The sequence below is a fragment of the Fundulus heteroclitus genome, unplaced genomic scaffold (assembly GCF_011125445.2).
Source record: "Fundulus heteroclitus isolate FHET01 unplaced genomic scaffold, MU-UCD_Fhet_4.1 scaffold_320, whole genome shotgun sequence".
In the NCBI taxonomy this organism is placed as follows: Eukaryota; Metazoa; Chordata; class Actinopteri; order Cyprinodontiformes; family Fundulidae; genus Fundulus; species Fundulus heteroclitus.
Genome location: NW_023396730.1, coordinates 67,091 through 89,138, shown reverse-complemented (window position 1 = coordinate 89,138; position 22,048 = coordinate 67,091). Strand labels below are relative to the sequence as shown.

General features: G+C 39.0%; 1 protein-coding gene across 4 annotated transcripts in view; it reads left to right on the top strand.

Moving 5' to 3' along the window:
• Positions 1-22,048, top strand: part of chchd7 (coiled-coil-helix-coiled-coil-helix domain containing 7) — a 51,218-nt gene that overhangs the window by 2,979 nt on the left and 26,191 nt on the right. For all 4 annotated transcript variants that reach the window (XR_004928926.1, XR_004928927.1, XM_036130270.1 and 1 more), the window contains exons 2-3: positions 18,458-18,517; positions 18,602-18,700. Coding sequence is in view for 2 of the 4 variants with exons in the window: in XM_036130270.1 (XP_035986163.1) it covers positions 18,464-18,517; positions 18,602-18,700 (153 nt within the window). In the remaining 2 variants the exon portion in view is untranslated. The remainder of the gene's footprint in view (positions 1-18,457; positions 18,518-18,601; positions 18,701-22,048) is intronic.

Below are 22,048 nucleotides of genomic sequence, written 5' to 3'. Positions count from 1 at the left end.
GTAAACGATTGTTGTTTTTATAAAAAAAAAAAAAAAAACGCCGGCATATATTTTTTGGCGGTCTGAAAAATTTGCGGTCACGTGTTTTTGCGTTCGTCACGTCATCCCGTCATTTCCGGTAAGTGTTTTAACATAAGTGTTCCTTTTGGAACACTACTAACGGTCGAAAGTGGGCACTACGGCAGTAAGTGGTCAGTGTACATCAGCAGTGCACTGACGGAAGTAGGCGGAATGAGACACAGCCCATGTGTTGGTCAACATCTTCACTGCCAGGGACATACAGAATGTTTTCAAGCCATGTGATGAGAACCTCTGTCTGTAACAACAAGGCAGGCAGTTATCATGAGTGTTGTTAATTGTAATTGACAAGACTTTTAAATTTTAGCAATTGATTGGGTGCTTCTTAAAGTTTTTCTGTAACTAGGATGACACCCTACAGCATTAAAAGAATACAACAAATAATTCAAAAGGAAAGGACATTCTGTCATACATTCTGTTTGACAGAATGTCACAAGTCTGCAACTTCTTTTCCAGGTCCTGCAACATTTTAGATTAAGTTAAATTCACAATTTTATTTAATTTCCTGAAAAATATGATTGTCTTCTACATAATAATGAATGTCATCACCTTAATCTCAGAATCTGTAAGAATATCTTCTGCTTTGACGGACTGCAGAATGTTGTCGCTGTTAAAGAAAAAAAATTAAAACGTTGCTTAGATATTAAGCAGAATTAAGCTTCCTTCACTTTTGTGCATTTTTCTCTCCATATGTCCTAACAATCACATTATGGTCAATTTCCAAAAAGCTAATTTCTTGTATTTTTTTTTTAATTCATGTAGACCATAGGACACCAAAAGGCTTTACACTGCACTCAGTCATTAAAGCACACACTCACAAGAACAACTACAGTAATTTAAGTTTGTTCTAACCATTGTTTTGAAATTACAGACTGAGACGCGCTCTTACTGTTGATGAGTCACTGGTTGTGTTTTTTTGGTACGTTTCTGAAAGTGAAATCACTTATTTGGGGTATAAAATAAGTGACGAAATATGGAGACCTGCCTGCACTACAGACACTTTGAGTGTATCCAGTGATAACTGCTGAAAGTACATTAGGCGGTGCAGATCACCATTTTGAGCAGAGATTGGTTATGAGTTTTTAACTTGCTGATAACATTGCAGAAACCCAACCCATTAACCGCTCTATAATGCTTATTAATTTGTTGTCTCTGTATTTGTCAAACTAAGACTGAATCACACTGCCAAACAAAGTACCTGGGGTTACTAAACTTTTCCTAAAGTCTCTTTCAAGGGTATTAAGCTCCTGTCCCAGTTGCAAGCAAACTGTAAGACTGGAATGACCTAGAAATTTAAAAACTTTTTCTTGGGTTAAAACTATATGAATATGGATATAAACAGCAAGCAAAAAAATTCAAAGAAGTTATTGTTGTTGATTTGAAAGCTCAGATGAGAGATGAGAGAATTAGATGAGAGATTGAAAAAATTAACAAAACTTATGACTTTATTGAAATGTAAAATTTTTATTCATGTATATGCTTAATACCATGTCTATCTTTGTTTAAGAGGCAAAAAATATATCGGCATGAAAACAGGTATTTATTTACTAATTTATTTACACATTGTGTAAACAGCAGGGCGTCATTATTAGTCATTTAGCCATAGCCCAGAGTTTAATATTTGGCACTAGGATGTTTTCATTCCAATTCTGAAAGTGCTTGAAAAATAACAAAATAAAAATATTTTTTGTACAAGCATGTATTTTATTAGTCATTTATTCCCAAATTGCATATTAAAATGCCCAAACAGGCTATTACACGTTCATATATAAAAGGATAAAATATATAATTAATTTGCGATTAATCTTGAATTAACTATCAACATTATGCGATTAATTGCAATAAATTTTTTTTATCGTAAGCTGGTCTGGCAGCCTGTCAGCCTTGTGACAAATGCTGTTATTGGGCTTTCTTCGTCTGGAAACAAATGTTTACAACCCTTTACAGACGCAGCCATGATGAACTGGTTGAAGTCGCACAGCTTACAATACAGCAATCTGATTGGCTGAGCAGCAAAACTCGAATCACGTGACCTCTTGGACCGGAACGCAATAGTTTAGATTTTTTATCGCCTATAACTTATTAATGTGCAAGTGAAAACGTGGGAACATTGGTCTTTTGAGATCACTGCTATGTGTAGCAACTGATCCCGGTGCAAGAAAGTTGCCCCCTGACAGTTAATAAGAAAAGTCACCCAACAGATTGTGGCCCACGGACTATATATCACCTTGTAATGCCGCATTATGTAATGATGCTGCAATATGTAATAATGTAACAAAATCGGGCTTCGAAATGTAATAAAAATCATTGAAACCACGCATGTAATACGTTCTGGCGCATAATGTAATAATACATTTTGTGCAGCTTATTACAAAATGCGGAAGTAGCTCTTTATTTTGGAATTAATATTTCTAACAATATCCTTTTTCTAAGATTGTTTTCTGCTTCATTTTTAAATTCATGAAGTGTCATTGTGAGAACTGACAGATGTAGTCCATTTCTTGATAAATAGGCTACCATTTGTTTCCACACTAAACGTCATACCTCTAAACATGTTGCTCTTTCACCAGTGGCTACTGACAGAGTTTGGCTACGTTCACACTGCAGGTCTTAATGCTCAATTCCGATTTTTTTTTGTGAAATCCGATTTTTTTTTTGAGTGTCCGTTCACATCTCCAAATATATGCGACTTGTATGTGATCTCCTGTGTGAACTGAATGCGTTCAACCCAAGTGTCCCGCATGCACACTTGAGGACGCGATGACGTCACACGTAACAAGCATCCTCAGTGTTTGCAGAAGTAAACATGGATTATAATGCTGGCGCGCATTTTGCGGTCATTAATTTATTTTCTAACCGGAGCTTTCTCTCCACTGACTGCTTTTCTCATTGTAGTCCGCTATGGGTGTCGTCTTTCTTCCCGCTTCTGCATAGCAGGACGCAGAATAGTGACGTTTGTCGAGTATCAGTGACGTACAGGTCGGATGAATGCGACCTGGCCGTACAGACACAGGTCGCATTTGAAAAGATCAGATACGTATCGGATTCAGGACCACATATCTAAGTGGCCTGGGTCGCATTTGAAAAAATCCGATCTGTGTTGTTCAGACTGTCATAAAAAGATCAGATCCAGGTCGCATATGGGCAAAAAAAATCGGAATTGGGTCACTGTTATGGGAGTTCTTGGTGGAATTCTAAACAATAGTAACTGGGTTCCAGTCTTTACTAAATGAGGAGACGGCGGTGATATTGTTCCAACACTTTTATTGAGAAACAGAGCAGAGATCACATAGATGGAAAGTAATCGCACCCCACGGTTCCGCTGCAGTCTGCGTCTGCCCTGTCTCTCCCCGCCTCGCTTTTCGGGCTTCCCCTAATACTGCACCGTGGCCTTGGTTTGAGACATAACAAAGACAGTCTACCATAGACAATAATCTATGTGTGTCTGAAGCAAACAGTTTCCATTTTTTCCATAAACCCATATTGATCAACATGATGTAACATTAAAGTGTAGATCTCATAACACAAAAAAATCAAACATGTGAGTCAGTGGAACAGAGCAGTTAAACAAACAGCAACACAATATGAGAAGAGTACTAAACGTCAAGAACGCAAAGTTGACTTCCGGTTTTGTGACTGATGGAGTAAGACGTGGGGAAGGGAGCTCCCGCAGACTATCTTTTTTACAAGGTGTATTTGGACATTTCCGTGCACTTTACGGATCCTCTTGATCTTGCAACGACTCTACTACAACCTAAGATGCCTCCGAAGCCAAAAAATACGAATAACTCAACCACTACGATAGCGAGGCCTAGCCCGCTGCCTGCATCCCCGCCTCAGCCTGCTAAAACCGACACAACACGGGACACGGCTACCGGGCGACCGCCTTCGGAAGAGGCCCGGAACGTATATTCACCGGACTTTAAAGCCGAACTGCTCGCTGCGCTTTGTGCAGAGATGGTGGAGATTTTCAAGATGGAATTGGAGACGGCGTTGACTAACAATCTGACTCAGATTAAATCGGAGCTGCATGGCGTGAAGACCGAGCTAAGTGCTAGCATTGCGGCTATCAGGTCGGAGGTGGATACACTAAGGGCGACTGTTGCGGACATGGAGGAAACGCTGTCGTCATGCACTGACGATGTTGTCTCACTCAAGGGTAATTTGGCCAAACTTTCAGCGCAGGTCCTCGCTCCTGACCGCAAATGTGAGGACCTGGAGTCAAAATCTCGGCGCAACAACATTCGAATAATAGGACTACCAGAGGAGCGTAAACCAATCACAGCAATCACCAATCACGGTGGGGGATTCCACAATTTCCATTTTCCCTGATTTTAGCGCTCAGACTGCCAAAGCCCGTGCAGCCTTCAACGACGTCCGACGCCAGCTCAGAGAGGTTCCAGATATACGGTTTGGGCTCCTACATCCAGCTCGTCTCCGCATCACTAGAGGAGGCGTCACAAAAGAGTTTACTTCACCTATGGAGGCATCTGCTTTCGTAAAAACACTCAAGACTAAATAAATCCGGTTTCATCACCTTAAAGTTAATCTCGGGTTCGAGTGTTACAACCAAGTTTCTACATCGGCGTATTCAAAGTGGCTTTTTGCAATGTTGGTTCTACTGTACAGCTGAATTACTTCGGTTCTGCATAGTTTAATTCGATGTAAGTGGGGCCGTGCAGGGCATAGAGGAGTTAGACGACATGTTATGCACCTGCTCTGTTATAAGTTGCATTTCAGTTTTCACATGTTTGTGGGAGCCCCAATTGAGTTGGGGTGAATTGAGGATGACTGTTTGGTCCAAAACCTTAAGTTTAGTCTTTAGACTCACGACTCCATTTGGAGTTTGCACTGGTATCCCGTCGTTTGGGGACGGGGTAATGGTTGGTGCTAGGGCTGGGTATCATCTAGGATGAGCCGATTCGACACGATTCTCGATACACAGCTCACGATACGATACGATTCTCGATACATGGCTCAGCTTGCTTTGATTCCAATATCGATATTTATTACTTTGAATTAATGCTCAGTGATTCAATCACCAAAATCAGCCAAATATTATGTTTATGTTCTATTTATTGATCACAGACATATTAACAGGAAAATAAAGTGCATTTGCTTCAATGCATTTAACGTGTCACAGAAACCAAAAATGTGCCCAAACATCTGATTTTAGGGACAAAGGAGCTTCTAAAATCCTGTCGGCCGTTCCACAAATTCGTCTCACTTGCTCTCCTTCGCTGTGAACTGTAATGGTTGCGCTGTAATAACGCCCCCTAGAGGTTGGGAGGTATATCGATATTGAAAGCCAGAATATCGATATTAAATCGTTTTTAAAAATATCGATATTAATCTTTATATCGATTTTTATGCACAGCCCTAGTTGGTGCTATCCGGGGTGGGATGTGGGAGGGGGGTGTAGCAGTTCAGACATTTTATCTTTTATTTATTTTGTTTATTTTTTCTGTTCGTTTGTTTTCTTTCTTCTCATCCCTATATCTGGTGCGTGGGGGCAAAATCGGGCTGCCTCCTCAATGTTAACTCATATCTCACATGGCTAATACAAACAATTCAAATGTAAGATTTATCAGCTGGAATATTCGAGGTGTAGGGGGTGCTGTCAAGCGTTGTAGGGTGTTTTCTCATTTAAAGCGTTTGAAACCTGATATTTTTTTACAGGAGACCCACTTGAGAAATAAAGACCAGTTCAGGCTTAAATGTCCTTGGGTTGCGGATGTGTTCCACTCCAGTTTCAATTCAAAGGCTAGAGGGGTTGCCATCTTAATAGGTAAATCTGTACCATTCGTTTTGACCAAAACTATCTCAGACAGAGAAGGCAGGTTTCTGATAGTATTAGGTTCTCTATTCCAGTTACGCACCCTACTAGTTAACGTATATGCTCCTAATTTTGACAACCCAGGTTTTTTATTGAACAAGTTGTTTGAAATTCTACCCTCTTTAAATAATTGTGTTTTAAATTTTTGGAGGGGACATGAACTGTACTATTGACCCACATTTGGATCGTTCTAAACCTGTTCTAACCCAATCATCAATGGCCAAAACCCTTTATAGTTTCATGCTAAATAATGGTTGTGTTGACCCCTGGAGATCTCGTAATCCAAGCAATAGGGAGTACTCTTTTTATTTACATGTTCACCAGACGTTTTCACGTATAGATTAATTTTTTGTAGATGCTGAGCTTATGCCTAAAGTATCAAATGTTACATATCACCCAATCATTATTTCGGATCACGCCCCTGTCTCCCTCGATCTTCAGATTTCGCCCAGACCTCGCTATCCCTCTCAATGGCGATTTAACACTTCACTATTATCAGATGGTAAATTTCACAAATTTATTACGGACGCGATAGAGGATTTCATTAACCTTAATGACTCTGAATCTGAACCAATCTCTAGACCACTCTTGTGGGATTCTTTGAAGGCATATCTACGTGGTCAAATAATTTCATATGCTGCACATGCGAGGAAAATGAGAAGGTCAAATATTCAGAAGCTTACTTCTGATTTGGAATTGGTTGACCAACAACTTGCAACCACCCCGTCCGACAGTCTTTCTAAACGTCATTTGGTCTTACAAACTGAATTGGACCTTATCACAACTAATGAGGCGGAACGCCTTTTGCTTCATTCTCGTGCTAGGTACTCCGAACATGGCGATAAGTCCAGCAGATTGTTAGCTCACCAATTGCGCCGTCAAGCCGTGTCACGTTTAATACCTCGCATTAAAGATAGGTTGGGGGTCCTGCAGGAGGACATGCAGGTTAATAATTCGGTTTTTACATCTTTCTTTGAGTCACTATATAAATGTGAACTCCCACCTGATTTGACTGATATGCATATGTTTCTGGATGAGCTTCAGTTTCCCTCATTGAACTCAGAACTGATTGACCATCTTGAAGCTGATCTTACTGTTCAGGAGTTAAACGCTGCCTTAAAAAACATGCAAAACAACAAGGCTCCAGGACCCGATGGGTTCCCTGTTGAATTTTTTAAAGCTTTCCAAGCCAAACTTATCCCATTACTTCATTCTGTCTATGTTGAGTCCTTGTCAGTCGGTTCACTTCCTCCCTCCCTAAAACAGGCTTCTATCAATGTTCTCTTAAAGAAGGACAAGGATCCTGACCTCTGTACTTCCTATAGGCCAATTTCTTTAATGAATGTGGACACAAAAATTCTCGCAAAAGCTCTGGCCCGGAGACTCGACCGAGTTCTCCCAACAATTATCTCCAAGGAGCAGACTGGCTTTATAAAGGGGCGTCAACTTTATTACAATGTTCGTACCTTGTTAAATGTTGTTTATTCCAGGGAGACAACGGCCACGCCTGAGGTTGTCATATCAATCGATGCTGAAAAGGCGTTTGATCGGGTAGAATGGAGTTACCTGTTTGCTGTTCTACCTAAATTTGGACTAGGGGAAAATTTTATATCATGGATACGCCTTCTTTATACACTGCCCTGTGCCAGTATTATTACCAACAACAACCGATCCAGATACTTTTTCTTAAATAGAGGTTGTAGACAGGGCTGCCCCCTGTCGCCCCTCTTGTTTGCTCTTGCAATAGAACCTTTGAGTATTTTTCTGAGAACTTCTCCCAGGGTTAAAGGAATTGTCAGGAGTCGTGCAGAACTAAGGCTATCGTTGTACGCAGATGATTTACTTTTATACATTACTGACCCAATAGGAGCCTGCCCCGCTATCGTCAAATTCTTTCACAGATTCGGTCAGTTCTCAGGGTATAAAGTTAATGTCGCCAAGAGTGAATGTTATCCTGTTAACGATTCGGCACTGCGGCTCTCTCAATCTGATGTTCCTTTTAAGATGTGCCCCTCGGGTTTTCGGTATCTTGGGGTCAACATAACCAGATCTTTTAAGTCTTTGTACCCAAAAAGTTTCCTCCCACTCTCCCTAGAAATTAAAAATGACTTCCAAAAGTGGGGGTCCCTCCCGCTCTCTTTGATTGGGAGAATAAGTACTATTAAGATGAACATCCTGCCAAAATTTCTGTTTCTTTTTATATGTCTACCTGTATTTTTACCAAGAAGTTTTTTTGAATCATTACATGCAGCTATCTCTCACTTTTTGTGGAGTGGCAAAACACCCAGGGTTAGACAAAAAATACTTCAGAACTGTAAATTCCATGGTGGTCTCTGCCTACCAAATTTTCAATTCTATTACTGGGCAGCTAACATAACTAAAATTGCTTTCTGGTCTAATTCAGTTGACGTACTTTGGTGTCAACTAGAAGCAAATTCATGTTCCTCAGCCTCACTTTTGGCTCTACTTACAGGCCCAGTCTCTTTAAATCCATCTGGCCAAACCAACAACCCCATAGTTGTAGATACCTTGAGAATATGGTTACAATTTAGGAAACATTTTAAATTTACAGATCCCATAGTCCTAACTCCACTTTTAAAAAACCCAATGTTTAAACCCGCTCTTACCGACCCAACCTTCTCCCTGTGGCATGATAAGGGACTAAAATGTTTCAAGGATCTCTATAGGGAAGGATTGTTTTGCTCTTTCACTGATTTGGCTTCTGAAATGGCTCTCCCACCCTCCCACTTACTTCCAGATAAGGGCTTGTGCGAAATCCTTATTTCCCAATTTCCCTTACCTGTTACCAGAACAATCGTGGGGTGAATTTGTACAACTTAATCCCTTGCAAAGGTCGTTAATATCAAAGGTCTATTCATAAAACTTCTATATGTGCCTGCCTGACTTTGATACAGTTCAAAGTGATATTCAGATGTTATTATTCAAAAACTAGGCTTGCACAGATCTTCCCAGATATGGCAGATGTTTGCAACCGATGTGGAAACTCACCCTGCAATCTAGCTCATATGTTTTTCACCTGCTCAGCCCTCACAAATTTCTGGCAAATTTATTTTCACACTGTATCTATTGTACTTCCAAAAGCTATTGACACTTCGGCTCATACTGGTATATTTGGTCTCCCAGAGCAGTATAGTCGATAGTCCGCAACAGAGTTGGAAGTGATAGCTTTTACTTCTTTGATCGCAAGGCGCCATCTTCTCTTTAACTGGAAATCAACGACAGCCCCATCCAGCACAAATTGGATAAAGGAGGTCATGTCCTTTCTGAAGGTGGAGAAAATTAGACATACAAATACTGGAACCTTGAATAAATTCTACTCTAAATGGCAACCATTTATCGATTTTGTGGCTTCAATGTAAAATTGTAACCCCCACGCACGCACCCCCCCCCCCTTTTTTTATATATATATATATTTTTTTTATTTATTTTTTATTTCATTTTTTTTTTGGGGTAGACGTGTTTTTTTTTTTTTTCATTACTAATTACCTTTCATGTTTTCTTTCTACCCTTGTACTTCTGTATGTGTTCTTTGTTCCTGAAAAGGTGTACTCTACAGCTAATGCTACAAACCAGGGAAGTAGGGGTCACAAACTCTGAGGTCCCCTGTAGGATGGTTTTATGTTCAATGAAACATACTGATATCATACGTTTATATGTCTGAAGCGTGGCCAGGTCATAAAAACATCAAGCCTGTCAACTCGTTCTATTTGATCTCATGTACTACCACTGAAGCATAGAACAGGTCAGAGTAGTGTTGGGCACTTCAGCTTCATAATTTGCTTTAAGTGTCTTGTACTTGTTACTTTGCTCATATAGTTGTGCATTTTCATGGAACTGTAGGCGAAAATTCGACCTTCATATGTACAGTAATGCTTATTGTATATATTGTCCCTGTTATAAATAAATAAATAAATAAATAAATAAATAAAAAAAGCGCAAAGTTAAGGAAGCCTTCAGGTCATTCATGGCACAAGGCAGAAAATAATCTAATCACGCTTAGGGTCTCTTCAAGCAACTCCTCCCGTTGAAGAATAAGGAATCAGAGTTCTCTGGCTTCTTCATCCCCAGTCTTCTTCTTGGTTCCTCCTCACAGGCTGGACGATTGAGCTGGATGGTAATAAATGTTCAGTTCTGGATGGGCCATTAGCATTTTATTTTGCATTTCTCTCTAATAAAACACTTTGTGAAGATGGTCTGTAGACACGAGTCCTTGTTTCCACTGGGGAACAGAAACAAGGTGTAATTAGTGTTATTTTTTGTTTTTATTATTATTTTCTACTCGTCCTTAGCACGATCGACCAACTAAAATGAAAGGCCTCACATCTGATGGTCGGCTTTTTGGTATAATGGTCGGGGTCCCCACTTATCAAAGCTGCGAACGTCTTCGCAACAGTCAATGACTTAAGCATCCCTGCCGCTTTCATCCACAACAGAAGTGGACAGCCTCTTGTACAAAACCAAGACAAGAGGACTTTAATGGACCAGCTGCAAACTGCTCAGCCGGTCACCCGTTCTCCAGGTGAAAATCATTCTGCCCGTCCTCCCAGCATGAGAGTCCGTATTTCAGCTGAAAACGTATTTTAATTAAATTTTGAATTTTAGTTTAATGTTAAAACTTTAGCCACTGTTATGTGTTGCGAATCCTGTTTTATATAGATATAATTAATTATTTCTACCGGCTTTTACTTTTACTACCTTTTAGGTTTACAGTTTTAAATTTGAAAATTTCTTGAGGTATTCTTTAAATGGGGTTTAAATTTTAAAAGCTTGCAAGCATTTTTGACCAATTGCGTTTGTTTTTAAAAGAGCTGGAAAATAATCCCCTTACCGTCCTATGAAAGAAAAGTTTGGATCTTCGCACCGACGCCCAGAGATGCTCCGAGACCAGGAGCTCCTCCACGTCCCTTGAAAATCCATTCGGGGTACCAGAGGCCAGATAACCTCTCCGGGCTGGCCAAAGCTGCTCCTGTCCTCGGACTTCCCGGCCTGTCGGTCGGAGATCTTGTTCGTTGACGCCAAATTGTTATGGGAGTTCTGAACAGATAACTGACTTCCCTGAGTTACTGAAGAAGGAGACCGGTAGAGTGATACAGTTCCAGCACTTTTATTGAGAAACAGAGCAGAGATCACATAGATGGAAAGTAATCGCACCCCACGGTCCCGCTGCAGTCTCTGTCTGCCCTGTCTCTGCCTGCCTCGCTTTTCGGGCTTCCCCTAATACTGCACTGTGGCCTTGGTTTGAGACATAACAAAGACAGTCTATCATAGACAATAATCATTCTACGCAGCATTCAGCCTTGCACTCGGCAAACAGTGGAACTTATACACAGACATCAGGTCTCCAGGCCTCCTCTGTCCGAGTGGTGTGAGGCCATAGTGACTTCAGAATAATAATTTTTATAACAGTCACTTAAGGCTGCAATGTGAACGTAGCCTTTGTTTCAGCTTCAGTATTCCTGTCAATAACAATATGATACAGAGGAAAGAAAAACATATACGGTATGAAGCTGGAAAAACGTGTTAGTTAGATTCAATTGTAGTTGTCTACTAATCATAACATTAGCAAAATTGTTTCATGGCTTTCAAGTTAATATTTTTAAGAATTTATGATATTCAACTGTAACCTATTGTAATAAAAACACATTAAACTATATCAAAATTGTCTTACTCAGAGTAGTGCAAATGTATCCAGTTTGAGGGTAAAGACATGAACTTGCCAACATAGGGATGCCACACAGGGTCAATATGACTACTGAACAGCAGGCGCTTCTTTAATGAAGACAGGTTTTATAGTGCAGGTATGTCTCTTTCACCCTAAATGTTAATTACAATAGCTAGATGTGGTGTCAGAGGCATGAGCCACTAACCTGACAACAGCCAGCTGCATGTATCGCTCCGCCTAGCTCCACTCACATACATCTGGGACACGGCTCATTGAAAGTGATTTCCCCAACCAAACTTTTTGGTCTTGCCAATCAGGACGCAGGGCGGGTGTTTCATGGATGTGACGTAGTGGAGAAGCCACCGTGAGATTCCAACAACAATGGCGGCTCGCATCGAGGAAGCAAGCGTTAGCATTGATGCTGCTATTTCTTCCATGTTGTCCAATCTATTTGATATTGTTTCATTAAAAGAACATCAGAGAACGGCTCTGAAGGCTTTTGTTGGTGGAAACCATGTTTTCGCCCTTCTCCCGACCGGATTTGGCAAGTTTTGTTTTCCGGGGCGCGGACGCGCAACGCGCCCCGGAGCGGTTAGCGCTAACCATATCCACCTTATTTTTGATGGAAACATGGAGGCAGCGAGTTGCCGTTTGTTTGGGCGAGACTTCCGGCGCGTCACTTCCTGTTACTGGGTAGCTTGCTGAAAAGCGGCTCATGCAGCTACTTCGTCTCAAATTACTCGGCATTATGACTTCGAGGAAGACCGGGATGATTTGTCCGGTTAGAAGCTGTCATAATAACGGATGTAAAAGAAAGGTTTACTTGGAGCAGAAGTGTTTTAATCATCGACCGGGAACAACAGCTGCGGAGACGAGGCGCCCTACTTCCTTCACCCCCAGCCGAAGAATGAGGAATCTCTTCGCCTGTGGTTAAAAGGTTTAAATATGAAGAAACCACCGAAGCGACCGTATGTATGTTCTTTTCATTTTGTGGACAAAAGACCAACAGAAGACCACACGATGCCAGAAAAGTGTCTGGGCAACAAAGTTCCATTAAAAACAAAGTCAAGGAGACGTCAAGAGGAGGGGAGACAGGTAAGCTAATGGATGTTTACGTTAGCTGACTAACTCTAACTCCTTAGTTTGTGCCGCTCCTGATAAAACATATGCTTTCAAATGAAGACAGCCGTCTTTAGCTTTGTTCTCTCTGTAAATTATTTTCTGGACATGTTTCATCCCTGCTAGTAGGTCTATGGAGTTCCGTTTGTAAAGTTATACTATGACATAAAAGTTAGGGTTCACTATTCATGTTTTTGTTATTCATAAATCTATAAACAAGTCACAGTTCCAAGTTAAATATTTAAATAACAAGCTTAATATTTAGCCCCAAAGTAAATGTTTAGTTTGTGAACCAAACATTTAATTTGGAGTTAAATATTTAATTTGTAATATGTAGATTACAAACTAAACAGTTAGCTGTGTAATTGAATATTTAGTTTGGAACTGTGACCTTTACAAATGTATAACATGGTGAAAATCTGACTTTAAAAATGAAAATCCATACTCTTATGATCTCAAAGAACCCAAAATATTGCAGTTAGAATTTAACTGTGTAACCTTACAAATGACATCCCAGGTAATAACTCCAGGTGTTTGTAAAAACCGGAAGGAATGTGTGATATGAATATTTGAATGTGTAATGATACAGGTGTTATTAGCTCTATTAGCTTGGTGTTTACATAGTTTTAAGTAGTCTTGACATGTTTTATGCTGTCTGCTAAACTGATTGTGGTTTTGTGCAGGCTTGTGTTTGACAGATGACAGCCGCTGTGATGCAGAGGCTGACCGGACCGCTCCATAATCAGAGTCACCTATGAATAAAGATGCTGACACTACAGCCATCAATGATCACACCTAGGAGAAAAGAAGAAGAATGCATGTGGCTGGGAAAACACCTGGAGTATCTTCGTCCTGGCGATGAAGTGATGGCAGAGAGAGGCTTTACCATCAGAGATCTGCTGTTTTGAGAGGAGATTTAACCTTGTTCTACCAGCATTCACCCAAAAAGGAGAGCAGTCCTCTGATGAGGATGTAACTGCTACAAAGAGGATTGCAAATGTCCACATACATGTGGAAAGAGTTATCAGGAGGCTCAAAGTTTTCACAGTAATCTCCCAGACTGTAACCATGGTTTATAAAATAGACCAAATCTTTAGAATCTGTGCAGTTACTTTTCATTTTTAATAACTTTAAGTATTGTATATCCTTATTTCCAGACTATTTAAATGTTAAACAAAAATTGTGCCCAACTAAAATGTGTATTAATAAATTTTGCAATCCATTTCAGTTTCTTATGTAATTTGCATTTATTCATATTTTGAGCAAGTGGATGTTGACTTAGCACATGTAAATAACTAAATTGTATGTTATGTACATTTCACATATATAGTATATTTGTAGGCCATTTAATTCTTTGTGGTGCAGGAAACATCCATCATTCAGCCTTTAGGGGACGGCGCTGCTCATCTGTGCAGGACAATCCAGTCAGATCTTTGGCTACGGAAAACTGCACCTTTTAACAAAGTTAAAGAAACGGTTACTTTTTATATTACAGTCCTTGGTGTCATATTTATATGAAAATATGGATAGTTTATAGTGACAACGTAAACTATCCATTTACATTTTAAATTTCAAGCCAAAACATGAAGTGGGCCGAATGTTTTGATATCCTCTTATAACATCAGTTAAATCCCAAACATTACAATATTAACTGAACAGCAATCTAATCACAACGAGGCAACAGCCAGGATGTTTTTAATCAGACGATTCATAGCCTACCTTCCATAAGTCGCCGCTGCCTGACTGAAGAACTTCCCCTGGAGCTGCAGCATCAGAGCTCCGGTCATCTCGGTAGAGCCGGTTAATGTAGTCAGGATCCAGGAGAGTGAACGTTGGACTTGCTTTGGCTTTAACGGCCATAAGCCTCCATGAATACCAGGTCATCCTTGTTAATATTTATTAACGCCGATCCAACTTTTCCACTGCGGAGGTTCGCTCCGGTAAAGTCGCACTGCAGAGCCGTCCGCACAAAGTGATACAAACCGGTTAAAATGTCCTCGTTCGTTAAACAAGTCCACTTCTTCATGTCATCCTCTCTGTCATTAATAGTTTGAGGCTGTGGCGCTGACCTGCCACTTCCATCGCTCTGCAGTTTTTGACAATATTGCCGCGACTGTTTATCATTTCAGTCAAGCTAATGTTATTTGGCCGAGGGAAGCGCTGAAACGGAAGTGCGGCACACACAAACGGAAGTTGGACCCTTAGTTACTTCCGCGTTCGAAAATAAGGTGGATTGGGAGGCCTATTAGTCCTCAACGCGGTCGGCCCGGGATCGACTCCGACCCGCGGCGCTTTGCCGCCTGTCTTCCCCCCTCTTCCTGTCAGCTCACTGTCAATAAAACGCTTGCCACTACAGTGTTTCCCGCAGGAATTTGCTTATGCGAGGCGGACCGACTCGCGGAGCGGGGGGGGTGGACGACACGTTTTCCGCGGACCGGCTCGCGGAGGGGGGGGGGGGGGGGTGGACGACACGTTTTCCGCGGACCGGCTCGCGGAGGGGGGGGGGGGGGTGGACGACACGTTTTCCGCGGACCGGCTCGCGGAGCGGAGGGGGGGGGGGTGGACGACACGTTTTCCGCGGCCGCCTCGCCAAGATAGCGCTGCGGGAAACCCTGCACTAGAGCCGCAAACACATAAAAAAATAAAAAAAAGTTTTTTTTTTCCGGCGTCGGTCTCATCAGCGTCACGGGTTAGCTTCGGTGTGACTGGTTGAAATAGCACGTCGATAAAGATGACACACAAGTGGCTTATCCAATCATATGCAAGGAGTTTTGATAAGCCCCAGCCTTCAGTAAAGGCAATGCCTATGGCGGTGTCCCAGATGTATGTGAGTGGAGCTAGGCGGAGCGATACATGCAGCTGGCTGTTCTCTGGTTAATGAGCCACAGCCTCACCTACAATTCACGTTTCAATAAAGCTGACTTTTAGATTCTGGCTGTAGTCTATAAATTGGAATAATTTCTGAGCAACAGGGATCAGCGCAATAAATGTGAATATAGGAAAACAATGAAAAGTTAGCATTTACTGAACAAAGTTTCAAAGATTTTAATGTGTAGTATCTGGGACATGATCATTATGAAAAGTGTATTTATAAGGATGAACACAAATGCTGGTTTGTGATTGTTTATCACATATTGCACTACGTTATTACATTTCTTTAAAAAGAGCTACAGCCGCATTTAGTAATAAGCTGCGCAAAAGGTAATAATGTTATTACATAATGTGCCAGAACGTATTAAAAAATGCATTCAGGAATTTATTTCATTAAATTTTTATTCCATATCGCATCATTATTACATAATTAGGTGTTACACAACTCCATGCTTACAGTTGGTGTCAGACCTGGCACTTAGTTATGCCCCATTCTAAGACCACAAACCCATCTCCAAACAATTAACGAGGTTCAAAACAGTAGAAAAGTAAATAATGTGGATACTGGAAACTTAATCGCTGCTAAATGATGATTTATTTTGCCAATCAACTAGGAAAATTGCTAAATCTATATGAGGATTCAATCACATGCAAAATTGGGAGTGCTTCAAATTTAAAATCAGGGAGTTAGCAATAAAATGAAGTAAAGAAATTAAAAGAAACCACTTGACTTAAGAAATACAAATTATGGATGATTCGAAAATCCTAATGAGTAAAGATAACCTCTCAATTGAAGAATAACTAAAAACTATAAGGCTAAAAGAAGAAATAAATTATATGTACACTAAAATAGCAATAGGAGCCATAAGGTCACGTGGAAAATGGCTTGAACATGGAGAAAGGAATTGATGTTTTTTCTTTGAACTTGAGAAACAAAATCAGAAAAGAAACAATTTCACTGCTCTTAAAATAAATAATGTGATCTGCTTTAACCCTATAGAAATTTCAAAACATGTTCACTTCTCTTACAGTGAAATATACAAGTCAAACACTAAGATAAATGAATGTGATCAATTTATTGAAGCAATTTCATTTATTCCTACAATTTCAGATCATTTTAAATCAGTGCGTGAAAAACCCATTACAAAATCAGAAATGTCAGATGCTATCTGCTCTCTGAAAACAAAAAGAAAATTTCCTGGTAGTGATGGTTCTATCAACCGAATTTTATCTTCAATTATTTCTAAATTATTGAAAACCCTTTATTTGAATTATTTAATGAAAACATCCTCAGAAAGTAATTATCCGCAAGTATGAAACAAGGATTGATATGCCTTAATATCCAAAAGCCTGACAAACATCAATTACTAATAGAAAGACACTTATCACACTTCTAAATACAGATTAAAAATCTTATCTCTAATATGTGCTAAACATTTGAAAAGGGGCCTTCATGAAATCATAAAGGAAACACAAACAGGCTTTATGGCTAATCGACATATAAGCGGCAACATAAGACTGGTTCAGGATCTGTTGGATTACTCTAAAACTTAAAGAATGAAGAAGGTATCGAATTTCTGTACGTCAAAGACCTGAACTATACCTTTTTAAAAGTAAGTAAATCCAAAAATATCTAGAAAACCCAACAGGCTCTTTCAGCTTGGAAATTATGTTACTCTCACAACCACTCCTCTCATAAAGCTGTAATATGGAACAATGAATGTATTAAGAAAAACAAAGTCACGTTACTTACAAAACTGGATTGACAGGAATATTTTTCTTCTTAAAGACCTATTTGACAGTAATGACCAATTGTTTAACTATGTGACCTTTATTACAGAAAATACATTTCCAATACCATTTAAGGAATATTGCGTGATTTTCAACTCCATACCTAATGGATTATTAGGACTAATGAAAGCTCATAAAAATACAAATTAGAGTTGTGAACCTAGCAACATTCTCTACAATAATGATACTGATAGTGCAAGTGACAAATGAACTGACCATCACAACAGGAAATGTATAATCTGATCCAGTCTGTATAATCTGATTGAATTTGACATTGGAAAGTGCCTTGAGATGATGTTTCATGAATTGGCGCTGTATAAATAAAATTGAATTGAATTTTTTTTAGATATATTTAGAAGATATGCTTACAATTTATTTTGTATGCACTGTATCCCTTATTTACCTCGTTCACTCTGGGCATCTGATAACTGTTGTTTTGATAATGTAATAAAAAAAGTTTGATCTTAATTATTCAAAGTTATTTAATGAGGTTCATTTGTAGATCCACATAAGTTTTAATATATTGAGAAATAAATATGTTAAATGGAAAAAAATGTAGATTTTAATAATAAACTAACATTTATTGCTACATAAACACACAAAAGTACAGAAAATAGGTGATTTGATAATATTTTATTTGACTTTGTATGGCATCAACTTACAGCAAAGGTCATGTGAATGAACTTTAGAAGAAAAACAGAAGCAGTTTACTGAAATATCTAGTCAATTCAATCCAATCATGCAGACAAATCCTAGTCAATTACATCCATCCATCCATTTTCTATACTTTGCAGCAATCCTTCATACTGTGCATGGATGAAGCAACAGTGGAGAGGATAACTCCACTTTAACATGATGAAACCTCCAGCAGAACCAGGCTGAATGTTAATGGCCATCTGCCACAACCCACTTGAGGGGGAAGAAAAGACAGAGCAGAGACAAAAAAAAAATAGAAGCCATGATTTAGGAGTACTTTTTATGTTTATGAAAAATTAAAGAGTTGCCAGCATTGCTAAATGAAGTTTTTCTGAGAACAAATGCACACAACAATAGAAGCATTTCTTGTTTTCTGTTGACAGATCCAAATGGATAAAGCATCCCGAAAGGTTTCGAACCAGGACATAAATCCTTGCTTAGAAGTAAGTTTCTGATGCTTTATATACTGGACAGTGTTAAAGAAGGTAAGCTCTACTAACTGACTGGACCTGATTCTCCCCTTTCAGGAGAGTGATGCCTCCCACAAGTGTTTGGATGCCTACAACTATGATAAGAGCAGGTGCTCAGCCTACTTCCTGAGATATAAGAACTGCAGAAAATATTGGGTGAGTTAATTTATTTCAACATGAGAAGGAATGAAAGTAAAAAGTAGTATCTTGCTGATCCAAATGCTGCAGCAATAGTTCTGATGAAAATTAACAAGAGGGATCATATTTCTCAGATTTAACTTCCCTTCATTGGCTTCCTGTAAAATCAAGAATAGAATTTAAAATTCTCCTTCTCAAGTATAAAGCCCTTAATAATCAAGCTCCATCATATATCAGAGCTCTGATTACCCCGTATGTTCCTAACAGAGCACTTGGCTCTCAGACTGCAGGTCTGCTGGTGGTTCCTAGAGTCTCTAAAAGTAGAATGGGAGGCAGATCCTTTAGCTATCAGGCTCCTCTCCTGTGGAACCAACTCCCAGTTTTGGTCCGTGAGGCAGACACCCTGTCTACTTTTAAGACTAATCTTAAAACTTTCCTTTTTGACAAAGCTTATAGTTGAAGTGGTTTAAGTTACCCTGAGCTACCTCTATAGTTATGCTGTTATAGGCTTAGGCTCAGGGCCTATTTTTGTCACTGTAAATGTTCACAGAGTTGATTAGCAACTACTTTCTCAAGAATTTTAGATAAGAAAAGAAGATTAGATATAGGTCTGTAATTTACTAACTCATCTTGATCAAGAGATGGTTTCTTGAGTAAAGGTTTAATAACAGCTACTTTAAAAGCCTGTGGTACATATCCATTTACCAAGGATAGATTAATCATGTCTAAAATAGTGCCACTAATCAAAGGAAATAGCTCCTTAAACAATTTGGTTGGGAGCGGGTTTAACATACAGGTAGAAGGTGCACAGGTTCTAAAGATTCCTCCAATGCTGCCTCACTTACTGAGGACGAGGTAATCATGTTTGGGACGATGCCAATTATTTTATTTGTAATGGAATCAATTTTATTTATGAAGAATCTCATAAAATCATTACTGCTAAGAGCTAAGGGAATGGATGGATCAACGGAGCTATGACTCTGTGTAAGTTTGGCAACTGTACTGAAGAGAAATCTAGGATTATTTTTGTTCTCCTCAATTAATGATGAAAAATATGCTGCTCTAACTCTGCGAAGGGTCTTGTTATACAACAGTAGATTGTTTTTCCAGATTAGGTAGGATTCCTCATGGTGTTTAGAGTGCCATTTTCTCTATAATTTCCTAACATTGTGCTTCAAGGAACGCAGCTCTGAATTAAACCAAGGAGCCAGCTTCCTGTAAATAATCACCTTCTTTTTCAAGGGAGCTACATTGTCTAATGCAGAACGCAATGACGAAGTCATACCGTTAACAAAGACATCTATTTGTGAATGGGAAGAAACAACATTGCTGGTATCTGCAGGGTATTTATGCAATACTGACAATATTAAGAGGGGGACAGCCTTTTTAAAGTTTGATGCAGCATTGTCCGATAAAGATCTACTATAATGAAACCCTCTTTTGGGGGTGGAGAACTCAGTTAGATTAAACTCAAATGTTATTAAAAAATGATCAGATAGGACAGGGTTGAGAGGAAATTCTGTTAATTCTTTACAATCAATGCCATATGTCAGTACAAGGTCTAAAGTATGGAGCCAAGAGTGCGTCGGTTTATGCACATTTTGAACAAAACCAATTGAATCTGGGATCGTTTTAAGGGCTACGCTAAGGTTATCACATTCTGTGTCAACATGAATGTTAAAATCACCCACTATAATAACCTTGTCAGTGTTTATCACCAAATCAGATAAGAAATCTGACAACTCATCCAAAAACTGAGAGTAAGGGCCTGGTGGACGATACAAAACAACAAACAGAAGAGGTTTTATTGCTTTGCAGTTTGGATGAGGGAAACTGAGGGTTAAATGTTCAAAAGCACTGTAGTCATTAATTGGCCTGGGACTAATTAATAAATCAGACTGAAAGATGGTTGCCATTCCTCCTCCTCTTCCCACAGATCTAGGAATGTGGAAATTTAAATAATTGGAGGGAGTTGACTCATTTATACTAATGTAGTCCTCTTGTAGCCAGGTTTCTGTGAGACAAAATAAATCAATCTGTTTATCAGAAATCAATTCATTAACTAACAAAGTCTATGGAGGGAGAGACCTTATGTTGGAGAAATGTGAATGTAATCTAGGGCTGTTGTAAACGAATATTTTAGTAATCGAGTAATCTATCGATTATTCTTACGATTAATCGAGTAATCAGATAAAAAAAATTATAAAATAAACTATTGGCAAATCTGCAATAACACCAGTTAGTCCAGATCAGTCCAATATCTCCTTTTTGAGCATCCCTAACAGTTAAATGTTTGTAGTTTAGAAAGTTTACTTGTAACAGTAGTTTGCTTTAACCTGAAGAAAAGTTATACTAAGATATTAAATTATATTCAAATAATAAAGTGGCAGGCTCACAAATATGCTTATAAAAATGTCTATACTCCAGCTTTTAGTTTATGTATTTATCTTCAGTGAGTAATACACATACACGTAAAAGAACTAAGTAAACAACTCATTTAACTCTTTAACATTTTATTGATAATAACAACGCAATAACATTAAACCTCCAGTAAAGTTTCAAATCAGTAGTACAGCAAATCTCTTGCTTTTTTGTTCTAAAGTTCAAACAGAAAAGATAAATAAAGAAAATACTTGATTTAAAAATAAAACAAGTTTAGACAAAATAGTAAATACTGCATTTTATACAATATATTTTAAGTCTAAGGTGCAACAAATTCCTTGCTTTTTTCAGTGCTAACACAAAAGAGTAAAAAAATATTCATTAGCTTTAAATAGAAAAGTTAAGGCAAACCAGAGAATACTGCCTTTTATACATTCAAATTATAAGTTTCAAATCTGAGGTAGAACAGATTTCCTGCTTTCTTAACTGCAAAAACAGAGGAGAAATAAAAAAAGAATTAATAGAAAAGATTACTAAGGCAAAATAGTAAACACTGGCTTTACAAAAACAACTTGAACCTCAACAAAATCAACTTGGATGTTCTTAAAGATGGAATAAAAAAATATCTTAAATCCAACATATACTGAATGTTATTCAATATGCATTTCTTAAATGCTCCAACACACAGGTGTGCATGTGTTTAACTGTTAAAGAAGCCTTAAAGAAGACTATGGTTGCTGTGAAGGAAAGTGAGCATGTCGACATGTTGTGAACTGAGGCTTGCCCTGCGCTTCGATGCGATGTTCCCTGCTGCGGAAAAAAGCCGTTCTGATGGTGTTGATGTTGCTGGTATACACAGAAAGAACTTTGCAAGTTTTGACAGTGTTGGGTACCGTGCTGCATTTGATTTCCACCATAGAAGTGGGTTCTCCCTCTTGGACAGTGTATGCTCTCCAAAGTACATCAAGACTTCCTTTTGAACAT